This window comes from Triticum aestivum, chromosome 5A (genome assembly GCF_018294505.1).
Source record: "Triticum aestivum cultivar Chinese Spring chromosome 5A, IWGSC CS RefSeq v2.1, whole genome shotgun sequence".
In the NCBI taxonomy this organism is placed as follows: Eukaryota; Viridiplantae; Streptophyta; class Magnoliopsida; order Poales; family Poaceae; genus Triticum; species Triticum aestivum.
Window position 1 is genome coordinate 34,014,755 of NC_057806.1, and position 17,612 is coordinate 34,032,366.

The window sequence follows — 17,612 nt, forward strand, 5'->3', positions numbered from 1 at the left end:
CGTATTTGATTTTATGATCCATTCAGTAGCTTGTTTTTTGGTCTTGATGGCCTAGTGTTAACTACTTGCCTGATAGTTAGAGACTTAGAGTGGTATAATTACTTGGTAACTGATGTATATGACGCTAGTTACCCGTCGCCGCACCATGCTGCCCACTTTGCAAGCCCTTGCTTAAAGTGTGCGTTGCCGGTTTACTGGAAATGCTCGTGACAAGGATTGCTCTATCTTTACCAAAAAGAGGTGAGACTCCAATGCTCATTAGGGTTTCTTGTTTCAAAAAAAAAAAAAACGAAAGCTCTGCAAGCTTGACCTTTATCATCTTCTCCAAATACCCGTCAAAAACAGAAAAAGGGCAATGATAAATGCTGACAATGACCCATCACCTATCTTTTCTTGTTGCCGGCTCAACAAACCAAACCTATGTGAACAATCACACCATACCTGCTCAAGCTTGGCAGCGAGCAACGGAGCAGGCTAGTTTTCTTTATCCGTTTCGAACACACGGAAGGTCTTTTGTTTTTTGAAATAAAACACATGGAAGAACAATCGATCAAAAATCCAAGTTCAGAGGTCTCAACACTTGAAGCATCGTGGAATACAAAATAATAATAATCAAGATCCTATTTAATTAATACCTCACATGCAAGCTCAAGAAAAATAAAATCCCCAACATGCTCACAGCTCACTAAATGGCTATTAATATGGCCGATAAAATTTGTGTAGCATCATGTAAGTTTCTAAAATATTCGACATAACTAGGTCATCAAATTAAGTTTAATTGCTATAGTAAAGCAGCTTGAGCAAGAATTCATATGGTAATCCATATGCACATCAAGTTCTAGGGATATGGTTTACAATAGCTAAAGAGGAATTTTGGCATATGAAATAAATTCAAGATAGGCATTAAAGTGGAATATGGCCTAACTCACTAAAGAAAATTTAGTGGTTGACATTTTAGGTGACAATCTTCACTTTATTTCCTATGCCATAATTCCACTTGATCTATTATAAACAACATGGCGTGCATATGTATCCTATCTGCATTCTGCTGCAAGCTAGATTAATATAATGGTTAAACCATAACGCATGAAGCATGTACCTACATGCAGATCTGAAGGGAGGCCATCGGCAGTGCTACTTCACATATCAGACCTCAACATTGACGTGGAAGAACAAAGACTTCATGGAAGGAAACGATTGTCGAACACATGGATTACAACTACATACGGCAGCGATGAATAGCGAGCTTCAGCCTACATAGGCAATGCAGGGGGGAGAAGATGCGATATGGCCAGACCAGGGGTTTTGAGGGGAAAATATAATTGTTTCAGGGAAGGGTATTAAATGGGCAGGTTTGTGATTCAACACTTATTGCAATGGGATAGACGGTTCAAATTACCAGATACATTGATAAATGAGAGACGCCTATCAATTTTACTACTTACGATTGAAGCATTTATCCCCTTTACTGAAATCATATGTACGAGGCCCTGAGAACTTTGGTGCGAAACGCCAAACAACTAGACTAGTTAAGAAAATTAGAACAGAGACTCTGACAAGCATGGTGAAGAGCTCGGACAAACATAATAAGTAAGAGGTTCTGATAAGCCAGGCGTGACAAAACACTTTCTTGAATGCATATCACTACAGACGCAACCACAAATTCATATGAGGCTCCAGTAAATGTGCAGGTACAACGCTTAATACTATGTCGTGATAAGTTGCATAACACACCTACCTTTTTGTCGCTTGCGCGAATCCATATGCCATGCCTGGCCGTTAGGCGGGACAAGGACATGCGACGTTGACGGCGCGACCAACGGCCATGGACAACCCGAGGTCAAACATGCATATGGGTAAGGCGCCTTCACTTGTACCTTACATGTTTTCTGATTAGACAAGTTTTCGCGGTTCTGTTAGTGCTTAAGTTTTTCAAGGGTCATTAACTTCTTCAAATGAAGTTAGCTTGCTATGCCATATGATATTTTAATCTATCTATCTATCTATTATATAATAAAAGAAAAATACTGGGTTCTAAGAGAGACACCACGTTAAGCCACATCATAAAACCTATTTTAAGTTAGATCTAGAATTGTCCGTCTAGAATTTAACTAGAGATTGTAGGGAAAAACTGGTAGTGAAAAAATACAGGGTTCTAATAGAGACACCACGTTAAGAAACATCATCAAAATTATTTTGATAGTTAGATCTAAAACTATGTGTCTAGGATTTAACTAGAGATTATAGAGGGAAACTACTCGACCGGTTAAACAAAAAAAAGATTACTCCAAAAGATCTCACAAAAATTAGAAACATCCAACCATTAATTTAGTGGACCAATGAAATATAGCCATTAGATTTACGAAACTGAAGATGGAATTAGGTTCTCCCCGCGTAGCCCTGGTTGTGAGTCTAGCTCCCACTAGTGCAGAACCGGGCAATAGCACCGGTTCGTAAGGCCCTTTAGTGCCGGTTTGGTAACCGGCGCTAAAATGTAGGCACTAAAGCCCCCCCCCCCCCTTAGTACCGGTTCAGCACGAACCGGTGCTAAAGGGCAACCACGTGGCACGAGCCAGCTTCGGGGGCAGGGAGCCCTTTAGTACCGGTTGGTGTCACCAACCGGTATTAAAATGTTGGGGGGGTTTTGGGTTTATGATTTCTTTTTCATTTAATTTTGTGTTTTCCATTTAATTATTTTTCGTTTGTTGGTATTTTACGATACTACATATTGTACACGTTATGCATATATATAAATAGAATTTCTAGTAGAACCGATCATAATATATATATATATACACACACACACAATTGGAATGTCTCACAACCACCATTAATTAATTCACACATATATACACACATGTATATATATATATATATACACAATTTCTCCTAATTGGTGCCTTTAGAGCCAGTGGCATTAGCCTAGCTAATTGGTGCCTTCGGAGCACGATAACAATTGGAAGTGGTTCATGGGGATGGTAGCGGGTAATAGTATTCTCCTTTGGGATCTATGACCTGGTCGAGCAAAAATCCCGCTATTTCCTCTTGAATTGCTTCTATGCGGTCCTATGCTACGAGCTTGTCCCGCACCTCTTTGAACTGTTAAGAAGGTGATCAATATGCATTTGTATTAGTTGTGTGACTAGATATCGATAATGGCGTAAAAATTGTGAATAGTGTTCTGACAATTGATATCGTACCCGCTCCTGTCTTTGAGATTTGCTTCTTTCGGACGCCATCATGCGAATGTTCTCGCAAACGTAGTATGCACATAGATCATTCCCCGGCGCCTGCTTCAGGACCTTTACGAGAATGGAATTTTATCAGATAATAATTAATCAAGCATGATAATTAAAGAGATGGCAGCTAGCTAGTACTACTTAATTACTTACCTTGGGTCGATACCATTTCAGATTTTGTTTCCATGGGCCTGAAGTGGCCCTGATGAACTTTGCCCAAGCCCTGCCCGCCGACAAAGAAAATGAATAAATGAGTTATTAAATAGTTGTTATTAGGAAATGACAAACTAATTAAATAGGCCGAGATATAGTTAATAATGATTGAAATTACCTGTTGACTATCCCCTTCACGATGGTGTAGTCACTTGCTTTCTTAAGTAGTGAGTCTAGTACTTCAACTGTTTCTTCATCAACTTTAATGATTAACAAGATCCAGTGAAATCTGTATGCACATACGTTTGCATGTCTTAATTAAGCGGGCATATGTAAGTAAAAACATGTAGCTATAGCTAGTAGGGAAAAACAGAATTTGTAGTACAAGACAATGTGACTCACTGGAAGTTGTAAGGAAGTAGTATATCTTCATTGTATTTGAGTTCCTTGAAGAACTGTAGTATGCTTTCCTCTACACTTTTTTCGTGATATGGATCTATTTTCCATGTGTATTCATTAATGGTATTTGGGTCAATGAACCCAATGCCATATCGTCCACCTTTTTTCATTTCATAAATCTTCATCCTGCATAATACCACAGAAAAGAATATAGTGAGGATAATTACAGGTAATGATTGATCAAAATGATCACTACAGCTAGCTTGAGACTTAAATTACAGAAAGAAATCACTTACAGACAATAGCAACTGACGATAGATTTGTCGAGTGCGTCTTTATTGTATAGCTGAAATAGTTCCGAATACTCAACGGTCACAACTTTCTCATGGTAGTAATGCTCCTTGTTCACATTCACCATGAGGGACTCTCGATTGGAAATCTTGGTAATGTCCATGTACCGTTGATGCAATTCATACATTCTCGTTGGGAGCTTATTGACCTCCTCTGGCTCGACCAAAGGTTGGCCCCGGGCATATTTCCGTTTTATTTCCTCCTCTCTAGTCGGAGACATGGGCTCGATATCGAGGAGTTGTCCAACAGTGATCCCGATCGATTCAGCCTGCGCAATATGCTCCTCGGTTATTACCACATCGCCCACCCCAGGAACGTTAACGGTTTGCCCACAATAATATTGGGCGCGCCTACTCTCATGTGTTGTTGGCACAACAAGCGGGGGGATTGATTGCGCCGCCTGTTCTCCCAGCTGGGGAACGGTTTTACCGCTCCTTTTGCCAGCTGATTTGCTTGAGTTCGAGCTCGCCTCTTTCTATAGATGTGCTCGATTTAACTTCTTGATGTGGCGCTCATAGTCTGTGTCAACAGGCTTGGGAGCTGGTGCTCTAGCCATATGAATGAAGTGGTCAATCTTTTCCACAGGCACTTTCTCCCTTGGCGGCGGTGGTGGTTTCGGTGCAAAATGGGCTTCCACCTCGGCCTTCGATATGGCTACGTTTTCCTCCTCGGACTTGTCGTAAGGCCTCTGCGGAAGAGGCGCGAGGCTTGGACCATATTGAAATCGCTTGCCTCCACCTGTACCTCCAGTACTACCTCGACTTGTACCGCTACGCACCATAGCTGAGGCGGCTCTTTTCCGTGATTGCTGAGGCGGTGAAGATGGCTGACGTGGCTGAGTTGGAGGAGGAGGAGTGGCCTGAAGCTGTGCCGGACTTGGAGGAGGAGTGGCCTGACGCTTTGCTGGACTTGGAGGAGGAGGAGGAGTGGCCTGAAGCTGTGCCGGACTTGGAGGAGGAGTGGTCTGACGCGTTGGTGGACTTGGAGGAGCGGGAGTCTGCTGACTTGGTGGCGGACTGCGACGAGGAGTCGGATGACGCGGTGTCGGTGGCCTTCGAAAGATGATGCAATCCTTTTTCCATAGGATGATACGATGGTTGGACTCTCCTAGTGTGTGCTCATCATCACCTCCAGGAATGTCAAGCTCTAGCCCCGAATATTGGTCCACCACCTCATGAACCAAGAGACGAGCATAGCTCGCTGGAATCGGGTTGCAATGGAAGGTTGCCTCGGGAGGATTTGTAAAAGCAAGGGCGTCCGCCACCTTCATGGATATGTTCTTTATTTTGAAGTGTACCTCGCAGTTAGTGTTCTCCATGATGTTATCCACTGGGTAGCTATCCAGCAATGCGTCGCCCGAGGCGGAACGCATGCTGCTTCTCGGCATGGATGGGATGGTGCTATCCATTGGTGGATCATCGGCTAGCTGCTGAGACCCCCTTTGCTGGCTAAGTGAGTCGATCTGCTCCTGCTGCCACTGGAATTTGACTGCCAAGTCCGCGTGCGCTGATTCTAGGCCTTGAAGGCATTCATAGTCTACCTTCCTCTGCTCCTCCTCCATCTTCCTCTTCTTCTCCTCCGCAATCTTCTTTCTCGCACGGGTTCTGTAGTCGGCGTTCCAGTCCGAAAACCCCTCATACCACGGAATAGCGCCCATGCCTCGTGTTCTTCCCGGATGTTCAGGATTTCCCAGGGCACGTGTAAGCTCGTCGTTCTCTCTGTTGGGCTCGAACAACCCCGATCGAGCCTCTTCTATTGCAACAAGTAGCTTATCTTTGGCTCCGTCCAGACATGCCTTCTTCGAAACTTTGCCTGTCTTCGGGTCCAACTCCCCCCCCCATGCGCATAGAACCAAGTCCTGCACCTGGGGGGCCAGCTCAATGTTTCTGGAGTGACACCCGCATCCAGCATCTCTTTCTCAGACTTATCCCACTTAGGCATTCCCACCGCATAGCCACCTGTCCCCAGCTTATGGAACTTATCCTTTTTTGCGGCATTGGCCTTGTTTATTCTGGACCGTTCCTTAGATAATTCCGAATCCTTGAATTTCACGAAATCGTGCCAATGAGCACTTTGCTTCTCTAGTGTTCCCTCGAATACTGGAGTCTTCCTTCCTCCCTTGACGTACTTGGCCCATTCACGAATCTTGTGGTTCTTGAATGCAACCGTCATCTTCCTAAGAGCAGCGTCCTTGACTTTCTCCACATCTGCATCTGTGAAATGATCTGGTAGGGTGAAATGTTCCATGAGCGTTTCCCAAAGCAAATGTTTTTGTCTGTTGTCGACAAAAGTAACTCCTGGACGTGGCTTTGCTGGCTCTCTCCATTCTTGAAGGAAGATCGGGAGTTGTTCCTTCACAAGAACTCCGCACTAACGAATGAACTTGTCCGCAATCTTCTTAGGCGCTAATGGTTCACCATTAGGTCTGATTGCCTCGATATTGTACTTTACGCCCTCCTTCAACTTTTTGTTCGGGCCTCGTTTCGTCCTGTTGCCTGAAGATTTGCTCGATCCGGATGGCTGAAAGAAGAAAGATCGATTCGTTAATATATCTTCAAGTCATTTAAAACATGTGATGATCACCAGATGCCTGCTTATATAAATATATATACCTCGCCGGTCTTTGTTGTTTCAAGATCAATATTTTCTTCGTCATGTTCATAGTTCATGACTTCATCAATTCGGTCATCGCGATCGAATATCATATCACCCTCCCCGGTGTTGTTTAGATATTTGGAGCCGTCATAATCTTCTTTATTCTGATCATCATCTGGCCCGTGAGGATTGCGTATGATATTGAACATGGCCTCTTCTCCCTCTCTGCCGGTATTGTCCGCCATAGGTTTTGTTTAACTAATCCAAAAGAAATATATTCAAATTACAATGCATGGATGCAATCAATTAATAAGGAAAAACTGAATCAATCATAGTACATAATAAGCATCATCGAATATAATCTCGAATACGTCGTCTCGAATAATAGATATAATCTGGAATACATCATCTCGAATAATAGATATAATCTCGAATACATCGTCTCGAATAATAGATATAATCTCGAATACATCGTCTCGAATAATATATAATCTCGAATACATTGTCTCGAATATTATATATCGAATACATCACTAGCTAGGTAGCTAATAGAGATCGAATACTACAGAAGGATCTAGGACACTCGTGGTTCATACGGCGCGGGCGGTGGACACCCAAAGAGAAGGAACCCTCACAGGATCATAGATGAAGTGAGATCCCTGAAGAAACTGCCAGGTATTGGAGAACCTGCCGCCCTCTAACGCAACTATGTAGCGATGGACGTGCTCGTCCTCCTCCCTAACACGGCGACGTACCACCTCCGGCGGGGACGGCTCCCTCCGCACGGAAACTGGCCCACGCGAACGCCACCAAACGAGATCAGGGTCGACGATGGGACCCGGGGCCGGGTTCCTCATCAAGCGGCGCGCCCCTCCAGGCAGCACCTCCCAGTGCCAGCCCGGCAGAGCCCAGTCCTGGACATGGGTCAGCCGGACGTCGTCGCGGACGGGTCGACGGCGAGAATGCGGGCCGGGCATCGTCGAGAACAAATACTAGCTATATGCCCGCAAAAAGTAACATTTTTTTAATGATTGGATTATGATAACTAAAATTTCTAACGTTTCTATATAACTAACATTCCTATAACATTTCGAACAATGCTATATAACTAACATTTCTGTAACATTTCTAATATTTCTATAACTAAAAAACAGAAAAAAATTATAACATTTCTATATATATAACTAACATTTGTATAACATTTCTAATATTTCTATAACTAAAAAAAATTCTAACTTTTTTATAACTATTTCTATAACTAAAAAACAGAAAAATTCCTAACAACTCTAACTTTGTTATAACTATTTCTATAACTAAAAAATAGAAAAATTTCTAACAATTCTAACATTTCTATAACATTTCTAACAATGCTATATAACTAACTATTTCTATAACTAAAAAAAGAAAAATTTCTAACATTTTTATAACTATTTCTATAACTAAAAAACTAAAAAAATGTATGTATGTGTGTGTGTGCTCACCGGTGAGGCGAGAGGCGGCGGGGGGCGGCGACGGGGACAGCGACGGGCGCGGCGACGACGGGGACAGGGACGGGGCGGCGACGACGGGGACGGGGACGTACGGGCCGGGGCGGCGACGACGGGGACGGGGCGGCGATGACGGGGACGGGGACGACGTGGGACGGGCCGGGACGGCGCGGCGGTGACGACGGGGACGGGGACGACGGGGACGGGGCGGCGACGAGGGATATGGAGACGGGGGCGGCGGGCGACGGGGCAGAGGAGAAGAAGCAGATGAGGAACTGAAATTTTTGAAGTGTTTAGTTATATAGGATGGACCTTTAGTACCGGTTGGAGCCACCAACCGGTACTAAAGGCCTGTTTTGGCCAGGCCAAGCGGCGGGAAGCGCACCCCCTTTAGTACCGGGGGTGGCTCCAACCGGTACTAAAGGACCCCCTCCCTTTAGTACCGGTTGGTGCCACCACCCGGTACTAAAGGGGGTGCGCTGGCGCAGGTGCGGTGCGGCAAGTTTAGTCCAACCTCACTAGCCGAGGGGCGTCCGCACTGGTTTATAACCCCCCGTGCGGTAGCTCTCTCGAGCTCCTCTCCGAAGCAGGCCAACTGGGCCTACATGTTCTGTGCTGCCCTGTGGGCCTACTGGGCCTTTGCAGGCCTGCATCCTGGCCCAACAACAGGTTGGGTTTCTAGTCGTATGCAGGCCACTCTGGCCCAGTAGGCGGGCTTTTTTTTTGCTTTATTTTTTTTGAGTTGTTTTTTTTGTGTATTTAGAGTTTCTTTGTGAATATTTTTGCTTTAGGTACAAAAAATTACAAACTTTCTGTTAGTGCCCGTAGTTTTCAAATTTAAAAAGTTTAAATTTTGAATTATTTGAAATTAGTGTGAATCACTAGTTTGTGAATAACTTATCTTTAAAAATCAGTGTATTTAGAGTTTCTTTGTGAATATTTTTGCTTTAGGTACAAAAAATTACAAACTTTCTGTTAGTGCCCGTAGTTTTCAAATTTGAATAGTTTAAATTTTGAATTATTTGAAATTAGTGTGAATCACTAGTTTGTGAATAACTTAACTTTAAAAATCAGTAAAGGCATGAAAGAATTTGTTTGCTCATAAAATTTCTTCGCATTTCAAATGCCAAAACACATAACTACCCTAACTATTACAGAGATTCCCTCCTAGGTGTGAAACACAGAAGAAAGTGATGATAGTGAAACCGATCACATCCCAGATCTTTGGGTGTGAAACTTTTTCTTCGCGTGTGTCCCTTTGCGCCGTAACCATGGAAAATCTTCATGATTTAACGGGATGCTCGGGTCAATATTCGCTGTGAATGGAGCAATTTCAGCAAACTTTTCATAATCTTCTGACATGTCTGTCTTGTCATCCACTCCCACGATGTTTCTCTTCCCAGAAAGAACTATGTGCCGCTTTGGCTCATCGTACGATGCATTCGCTTCCTTATCTTTTCTTTTTCTTGGCTTGGTAGACATGACCAGTCCTTTTGCAGTAGAAACACTTAGTCTCAGCCTTAGGACCAGACTTGGGCTTCTTCACTTGAGTAGCAACTTACTTGCCGTTCTTCTTGAAGTTCCCCTTCTTCCCTTTGCCCTTTTCTTAAAACTAGTGGTCTTGTCAACCATCAACGCTTGATGTTTTTCTTGATTTCTACCTTCGTTGATTTCAGCATCACGAAGAGCTTGGGAATCGTTTCCGTTATCCCTTGCATATTATAGTTCATCACGAAGTTCTACTAACTTGGTGATGGTGACTAGAGAATTCTGTCAAACACTATCTTATCTGGAAGATTAACTCCCACTTGATTCAAACGATTGTAGTACCCAGACAATCTGAGCACGTGCTCACTGCTTGAGCTATTCTCCTCCATCTTTTAGCTATAGAACTTGTTGAAGACTTCATATCTCTCAACTCGGGTGTTTACTTGAAATATTAACTTCAACTCCTGAAACATCTCATATGGTCCATGACATTCAAAATGTCTTTGAAGTCCCGATTCTAAGCCGTCAAGCATGGCGCACTAAACTATCAAGTAGTCATCATATTGAGCTAGCCGAATGTTTATAACATCTGCATCTGCTCCTGCAATAGGTTTGTCACGTAGCGGTGCATCAAGGACATAATTCTTCTGTGCAGCAATGAGGATAAACCTCAGATCACGGATCCAATCTGCATCATTGCTACTAACATCTTTCAACTTAGTTTTCTCTAGGAACATATCAAAAATAAAACAGGGGAGCTAAACGCGAGCTATTGATCTACAACATAGATATGCTAATACTACCAGGACTAAGTTCATGATAAATTTAAGTTCAATTAATCATATTACTTAAGAACTCCCACTTAGAAAGATATCCCTCTAATCTTCTAAGTGATCACGTGATCCAAATCAACTAAACCATAACCGATTGTCACGTGAAATGGAGTAGTTTTCAATGGTGAACATGACTATGTTGATCATATCTACTATATGATTCACGCTCGACCTTTCGGTCTCAGTGTTCCGAGGCCATATCTGCATATGCTAGGCTCGTCAAGTTTAACCTGAGTATTCTGCGCATGCAAAACTGGCTTGCACCCGTTGTAGATGGACGTAGAGCTTATCACACCCGATCATCACGTGGTGTCTGGGCACGACGAACTTTGGCAATGGTGCATACTCAGGGAGAACACCTTTATCTTGAAATTTAGTGAGAGCTCATCTTATAATGCTATCGTCAATCAAAGCAAGATAAGATGCATAAAAGATAAACATCACATGCAATCAATAAGTGATATGATATGGCCATCATCATCTTGTGCTTGTGATCTCCATCTCCTAAGCACCGTCATAATCACCATCGTCACCGGCGCGACACCTTGATCTCCATCGTAGCATCGTTGTCGTCTCGCGAATCTTATGCTTCCACGACTATCGCTATCGCTTAGTGATAAAGTAAAGCATTACAGTGCAATTGCATTGCATACAATAAAGCGACAACCATATGGCTCCTGCCAGTTGCCGATAACTCGGTTACAAAACATGATCATCTCATACAATACAATTTAGCATCATGTCTTGACCATATCACATCACAACATGCCCTGCAAAAACAAGTTAGACGTCCTCTACTTTGTTGTTGCAAGTTTTACGTGGCTGCTACGGGCTTAAGCAAGAACCAATCTTACCTACGCATCAAAACCACAACGATAGTTTGTCAAGTTGGTGATGTTTTAACCTTCGCAAGGACCGGGCGTAGCCACACTCGGTTCAACTAAAGTTGGAGAAACTGACACCCGCTAGCCACCTTTGTGCAAAGCACGTCGGGAGAACCGGTCTCGCGTAAGCGTACGCGTAATGTCGGTCCGGGCCGCTTCATCCAACAATACTTCCGAACCAAAGTATGACATGCTGGTATGCAGTATGACTTATATCGCCCACAACTCACTTGTGTTCTACTCGTGCATATGACATCTACGCATAAAACCAAGCTCGGATGCCACTGTTGGGGAACGTAGTAATTTCAAAATTTTCCTACGCACACGCAAGATCATGGTGATGCACAACAATGATAGGGGAGAGTGTTGTCCATGTACCCTCATAGACCGAAAGCGGAAGCATTAGCACAACGCGGTTGATGTAGTCGTACGTCTTCACGATCCGACCGATCAAGTACCGAACGCACGACACCTTCGAGTTCAGCACACGTTCAGCCCGATGACGTCCCTCGAACTCTGATCCAACCGAGTGTTGAGGGAGAGTTTCGCCATCACGATGGCGTGGTGATGATGTTGATGTTCTACCGACGCAGGGTTTCGCCTAAGCACCGCTACAGTATTATCGAGGTGGACTATGATGGAGGGGGCACCACACACGGTTAAAAGATCAACTTGATCATTTGTTGTGTCTATGGGGTGCCCCCTGCCCCCGTATATAAAGGAGTGGAGGAGGGGGAGGGCCGGCCCTCTCTATGGCGCGCCCTAGGGGAGTCCTACTCCCACCGGGAGTAGGATTCCTCCTTTCCTAGTAGAACTAGGAGCCCTTCCAAGTAGTAGGAGTAGGAGGAAAGGAGAAGGAAGGGAAAAGGAGAAGGAAGGAAGGGGGCGCCACCCCTCCCTAGTCCAATTCAAAAAAGCCCATGGGGAGGGGTGCGGCCACCCTTTGAGGCCTTTCTCTCCTTTCCCGTATGGCCCATTAAGGCCCAATACGAGTTCCCGTTACTCCCCGGTACTCTCGAAAATACCCGAATCACTCGGAACCTTTCCGATGTCCGAATATAGTCGTCCAATATATCGATCTTTACGTCTCAACCATTTTGAGACTCGTCGTCATGTCCCCGATCTCATCCGGGACTCCGAAGGTATATCAAAACATATAAACTCATAATATAACTTTCATCGTAACTTTAAGCGTGCGGACCCTACGGGTTCGAGAACTATGTAGACATGACCGAGACACGTCTCCAGTCAATAACCAATAGCGGAACCTGGATGCTCATATGGGCTCCTACATATTCTACGAAGATCTTAATCGGTCAAACCGCATAACAACATACGTTGTTCCCTTTGTCATCGGTATGTTACTTGCCCGAGATTCGATCATTGGTATCTCAATACCTAGTTCAATCTCGTTACCGGCAAGTCTCTTTACTCGTTCCGTAACACATTATCCCGCAACTAACTCATTAGTTGCAATGCTTGCAAGGCTTAAGTGATGTGCATTACCGAGAGGGCCTAGAGATACCTCTCCGACAATCGGAGTGACAAATCCTAATCTCGAAATACGCCAACCCAACAAGTACCTTCGGAGACACCTGTAGATCACCTTTATAATCACCAAGTTACGTTGTGACGTTTGGTAGCACACAAAGTGTTCCTTCGGTAGACGGGAGTTGCATAATCTCATAGTCATAGGAACATGTATAAGTCATGAAGAAAGCAATAGCAACAAACTAAACGATCAAGTGCTAAGCTAACGGAAAGGGTCAAGTCAATCACATCATTCTCGTAATGATGTGATCCCGTTAATCAAATGACAACTCATGTCTATGGTTAGGAAACATAACCATCTTTGATCAACGAGCTAGTCAAGTAGAGGCATACTAGTGACACTCTGTTTGTCTATGTATTCACACATGTATTATGTTTCCGGTTAATACAATTCTAGCATGAATAATAAACATTTATCATGATATACGGAAATAAATAATAACTTTATTATTGCCTCTAGGTCATGTTTCCTTCAGCAGGTGTGCAGGTTGCAATACACGTTGTGACGTGAAAGCGTATGGACCACTTTTGGGGAAGTAAACACATATAAATGGCTCATTTGAAAAAAAATGCACCATAGATACTGGCCATGCAAGCTTCGGACCTGAGATGAACAAACTTACATAGTTTTGGGACCCAAAATTGCAGTTTTGAAGTAATTAATAGGACTGGACTGACACACCTCCAATAGTTTAGGACTTATGATGCAATTTTCAAAATTATAATTGCACTTACTCAGTTCCATAATATAGTGGCCATTGGTTTTCTCGAAAGTCATGCTTCATAAAGTTTAACCAATATATACAATATGGAATGTATACCATATGCAAATATATTTCTTGAACTAAAAGTAATGAATTGATATTGCAGATGTTGACAATTCTTTGCTATAAACTTGTTCAAAGTGTACACAGTTTGAATTTGCAAAAATCTAATAACCAATATATTTTGGAACGAATGGAGTAATTATTGTGCTTTGACATTTGTTGAACCAGTTTTTTAAAACATTATTGTACTTTCCAATCCACTATTTTGAACTTGCACCAAAATGGCCATTAATACTTTTCTTTCTTACAATATTCAATTTAGCAATGGCAATCGGATATCAAAAACTTTATTCTTTTGTCCAACATTTTCATCAGAACAATAAAGGCGGTGCGCTCACATTTGCGAGGGCCACTGTTCTAGTTAGTACGAATAATACAAACCCCAAACGCATCATGACAAAAGTCCAGGAGTCCACCCAAGATAGCTAGCTACTACACTCGAGTCTATGTCACAAATCGTGTCACTCATTTTTAAATCTATAATGTGTGAAGTATTCTAAATAAAATCATCATATCTGTACCACCTATGTTTACGATACCACAAAATATCGAATTCAAATTCAATGTAGTAATAAAATAAAAAATTATATAAGACAAATTGAATATTTATAGTGATGCTTGGCCATATTCAGAACACAATTAAATTAGCTAGTATTCACCCTCATATATCGCTCATTGAACCATGTATCAAGTTAGAATTTGAATTGCCCTAACATTCCTATATAAAGTGTGATTGTAGTAAAAGAACCAAAAACTTTGTACTTTCAACTATTCAGGTAGTATAGGCTCCAGCACGAGCACCTTAATCCAGATACATTTGAGGCCCCAACTCCTGACATTTTCTAATTTTTTGTTCCTGAAAGTGGCTTTAACTATCACAATGGTAGGTTTATCTCATGTGGTGCCCAGATAAAAGTTACCTTCAAAGATTATTTCACTGGATATGTTTATCTTATTTACCAAAATCCTAAATTATTAAAAGGGAAATATAATTATAAGACATATAAATAAATAAATAAATAATTGGAGATTAATTGAAAACCACATTTCAGATTTTTCTTACAATTGTATGTTCTTTTATATTTTTGATGATTTTAAGAACATATGGTTGTTTCTTAATATGGAAAATAGTTTTAAAACTTAAAGTTGTGTTATGTACTCCCTCCATCCCAAAATTCTTGTCTTAGATTTATCTAGATACAGATGTATCCAACACTGAAATGTGAATAGATACAATCCATATGTAGACAAATCTTAGACAAGAATTTTAGGATGGAGGGAGTATATATCTTACACAAAGGTGTCACGTCGATCAAAATGTTTAAGGCCTTCTTTGGTTCATAGGATAGGAATTTTATAGGAATAGGAAAATCATAGGAAGTGAGATGACATGGATGTCAATTCCTATAGAAAAAGAGATGTCATTTGGTGCATAGGATAGGATTTTTTCCATTGGGTCTAGGCTAATGTTTTTTTCCTCCAAAACGTGAAGGATTGATTCCTATCCTACATAGGAATATGAATCCATTCCTACAAACCAAAGGGCTTCAAAGGTATTTTTCCTTTGCAAATCCTATCCTATAGAATTCCTACAAAAAACCTACGAACCAAAGGAGGCCTAAAGGGTGAAACCCACAAGAGGGAGCAAATGCACAAAGTATTAAGAGTTCATCGATGAAATTAATATTATCTGTTGTAATAACTGGAAGACCAACCCAAAACAATATTTGTCTTAAGAAATAAGTCTAAAATGATTTGGAATCTCAAAAGATTTTCTAGAGGGTTTGATGTACTTGCTAGGTTCCCTGGCATTTGCAAGGGCCACTGTTTTAGTTAGTACAATAGTACAAATCCCGGCGTTTCAGACCTACACCTGAATCTATGTCACCAACCGTGTCGCTCTCAATTGCATGTGGCCACCCCCAGCCCAGCCGATCAAGAGTGTGGTCAGGTCACTCTTGCATCCAAAAATCCGGCCTGACCAAACTCACAGGTCACGGCTGAACCCCGGCGAAATACATTATTCATACATGCTGGAATTCAATGAAAAACAATGGCTCACTCCACACCACAAACAAACATGAGCGAGGGATGCATAGATATATATAATTAAACAACAGTAACAATTGTACCGAAGCTGGAACATATAACTCATGTCTGAAGTCTGATAATCATACTGCAGGGAAATGAAAAGGTCCAATATATACATCAAAGACGTCGGAGTATAGTCAATCCATCCAACTAACACTAATAAATTCAGACATACCGCACTCCATCAATGGTCATAGCATAATGCATACTCTACTTTCTTATTCCTTAGAACAAGCTAGGTAGTCATGACTTCATCCGTACCTCATGAACGCGCGAACTGATCGATCGGCTGCCTACGCCCTGCTCATCAGTTGTCACCTCCCAGGAGGAGGCCCAGGAAGCAGATGAGGTCGCCCCCCGCGAAGATGACGATGTTCGCCGTGCAGAAGATCCTGGCGATGATGTATCCTGGGTCGACGGCGAGGAGGAGGCGGGCGGCGGCGGCGTACATGCACTGGCCGACGAAGGTGACGACGAGTGCGAGGAAGGCGAGGGCGCGGCGGACCCGGCGGCGGCGGCACGGGAGGTGAAGCGCCAGCGCCGCGGCAGCCGCCTGGAGTAGGGCGCAGCACAGCATCCCGAACCAGAGGGCGCTGTCGTCGGCGGCCTGCGCGTCGGTCCACAGGACGCACCGCAGGACGAACGGCGTGTGCATCCAGACGAACACCACACTGAACCATCTTGAATATGATGGATGGATCCATCGATGGAAAGTTTGGATTGTCCAGAAACCAACCAAGCGGGTGTAGTTACGTAGTCCGACCTGGGTGGAGCAGACTTGGTACTGGCCGACTGCGTAGGCGGCCGCGTGGCCCGCGGCGAACGAGAGGAGGGTGCCGCAGGCAGTGAAGAGCGCCCATCCACTGGCCCGCCGGACGGCAGCCGGGATGGTCTCCTCCTTGGGCACGGTCGCAAGCAGCGGATCATGGATCTGGTTGTTGCCGTCCATGGTGATGGTGGAAGGATCCAACTCCAAGCTGCTAGCAACGATCGGTTTAGTTGCTTGTTCAGTTTCATGTCTGCAAAAGAAACAAGAAGAAAGATTTCCGTGAGAAGATTGAGAGAAGAAGACGGTTAGTTGGTTGGCTTAATTTCAACTGGTGAGAAGATTCTGGTGAGTAGATCCGACGAGCTAGTGCCTCTGCCTAGTGGACTACTCACCGCACTGCTCGGATGGCTTGCCTTGCTGTGCTTCTTTCTGGAGTATAGTCTTGGTCGCAGACGGAGCTTTAATTTATCCTTGGATCCTACTCCCTCCGTTCGGAATTACTTGTCTCAAAAATGGATGTATCTAGAACTAAAATACGTCTAAATACATCCATTTCTGCGACAAGTAATTCCGAACGGAGGGAGTATGAGAGAGAGAGAGAGAGTGAGAGGAGAGTGAGTGGCAGTGACGATATGACGGGCACAGGAAACAACCGGGAAGCTGCCTATCTGCATTGCACCCAGCCAAGCGCGTCTGCCATCTTTGGCAAAGCGTCATTTCTTTCTTTGCTATGGCATGTGGAGAAACTAATGCGGTGGGTGAAATTGTATAGTACTAGCAGTGAAACCCAGCTAGCTCATCTTAGCCGCGCACTAGTTTTTTCAACTACTACCTCCGTTTCAGTTTATAAGTCCTACGCGTATACCTAGGTTGCCAATTTTATCACCTTAATATAAACTATATAACACAAAAATTATACGGTTTGAAAATAGAGCATATGAAGTT

General features: G+C 43.2%; 1 protein-coding gene across 1 annotated transcript; it reads right to left on the minus strand.

Annotated features, from left to right (window-relative positions):
- Positions 1-15,890: 15,890 nt before the first annotated feature.
- LOC123106448 (uncharacterized) lies at positions 15,891-17,276 on the minus strand. The gene is made up of 2 exons (XM_044528605.1): positions 17,060-17,276; positions 15,891-16,917 (listed from the first exon to the last, which is right to left on the minus strand). The coding sequence occupies exon 2, from the start codon at positions 16,845-16,847 to the stop codon at positions 16,206-16,208; it is 642 nt and encodes a 213-aa protein (XP_044384540.1). The 5' UTR covers positions 16,848-16,917; positions 17,060-17,276; the 3' UTR covers positions 15,891-16,205.
- Positions 17,277-17,612: the final 336 nt, after the last annotated feature.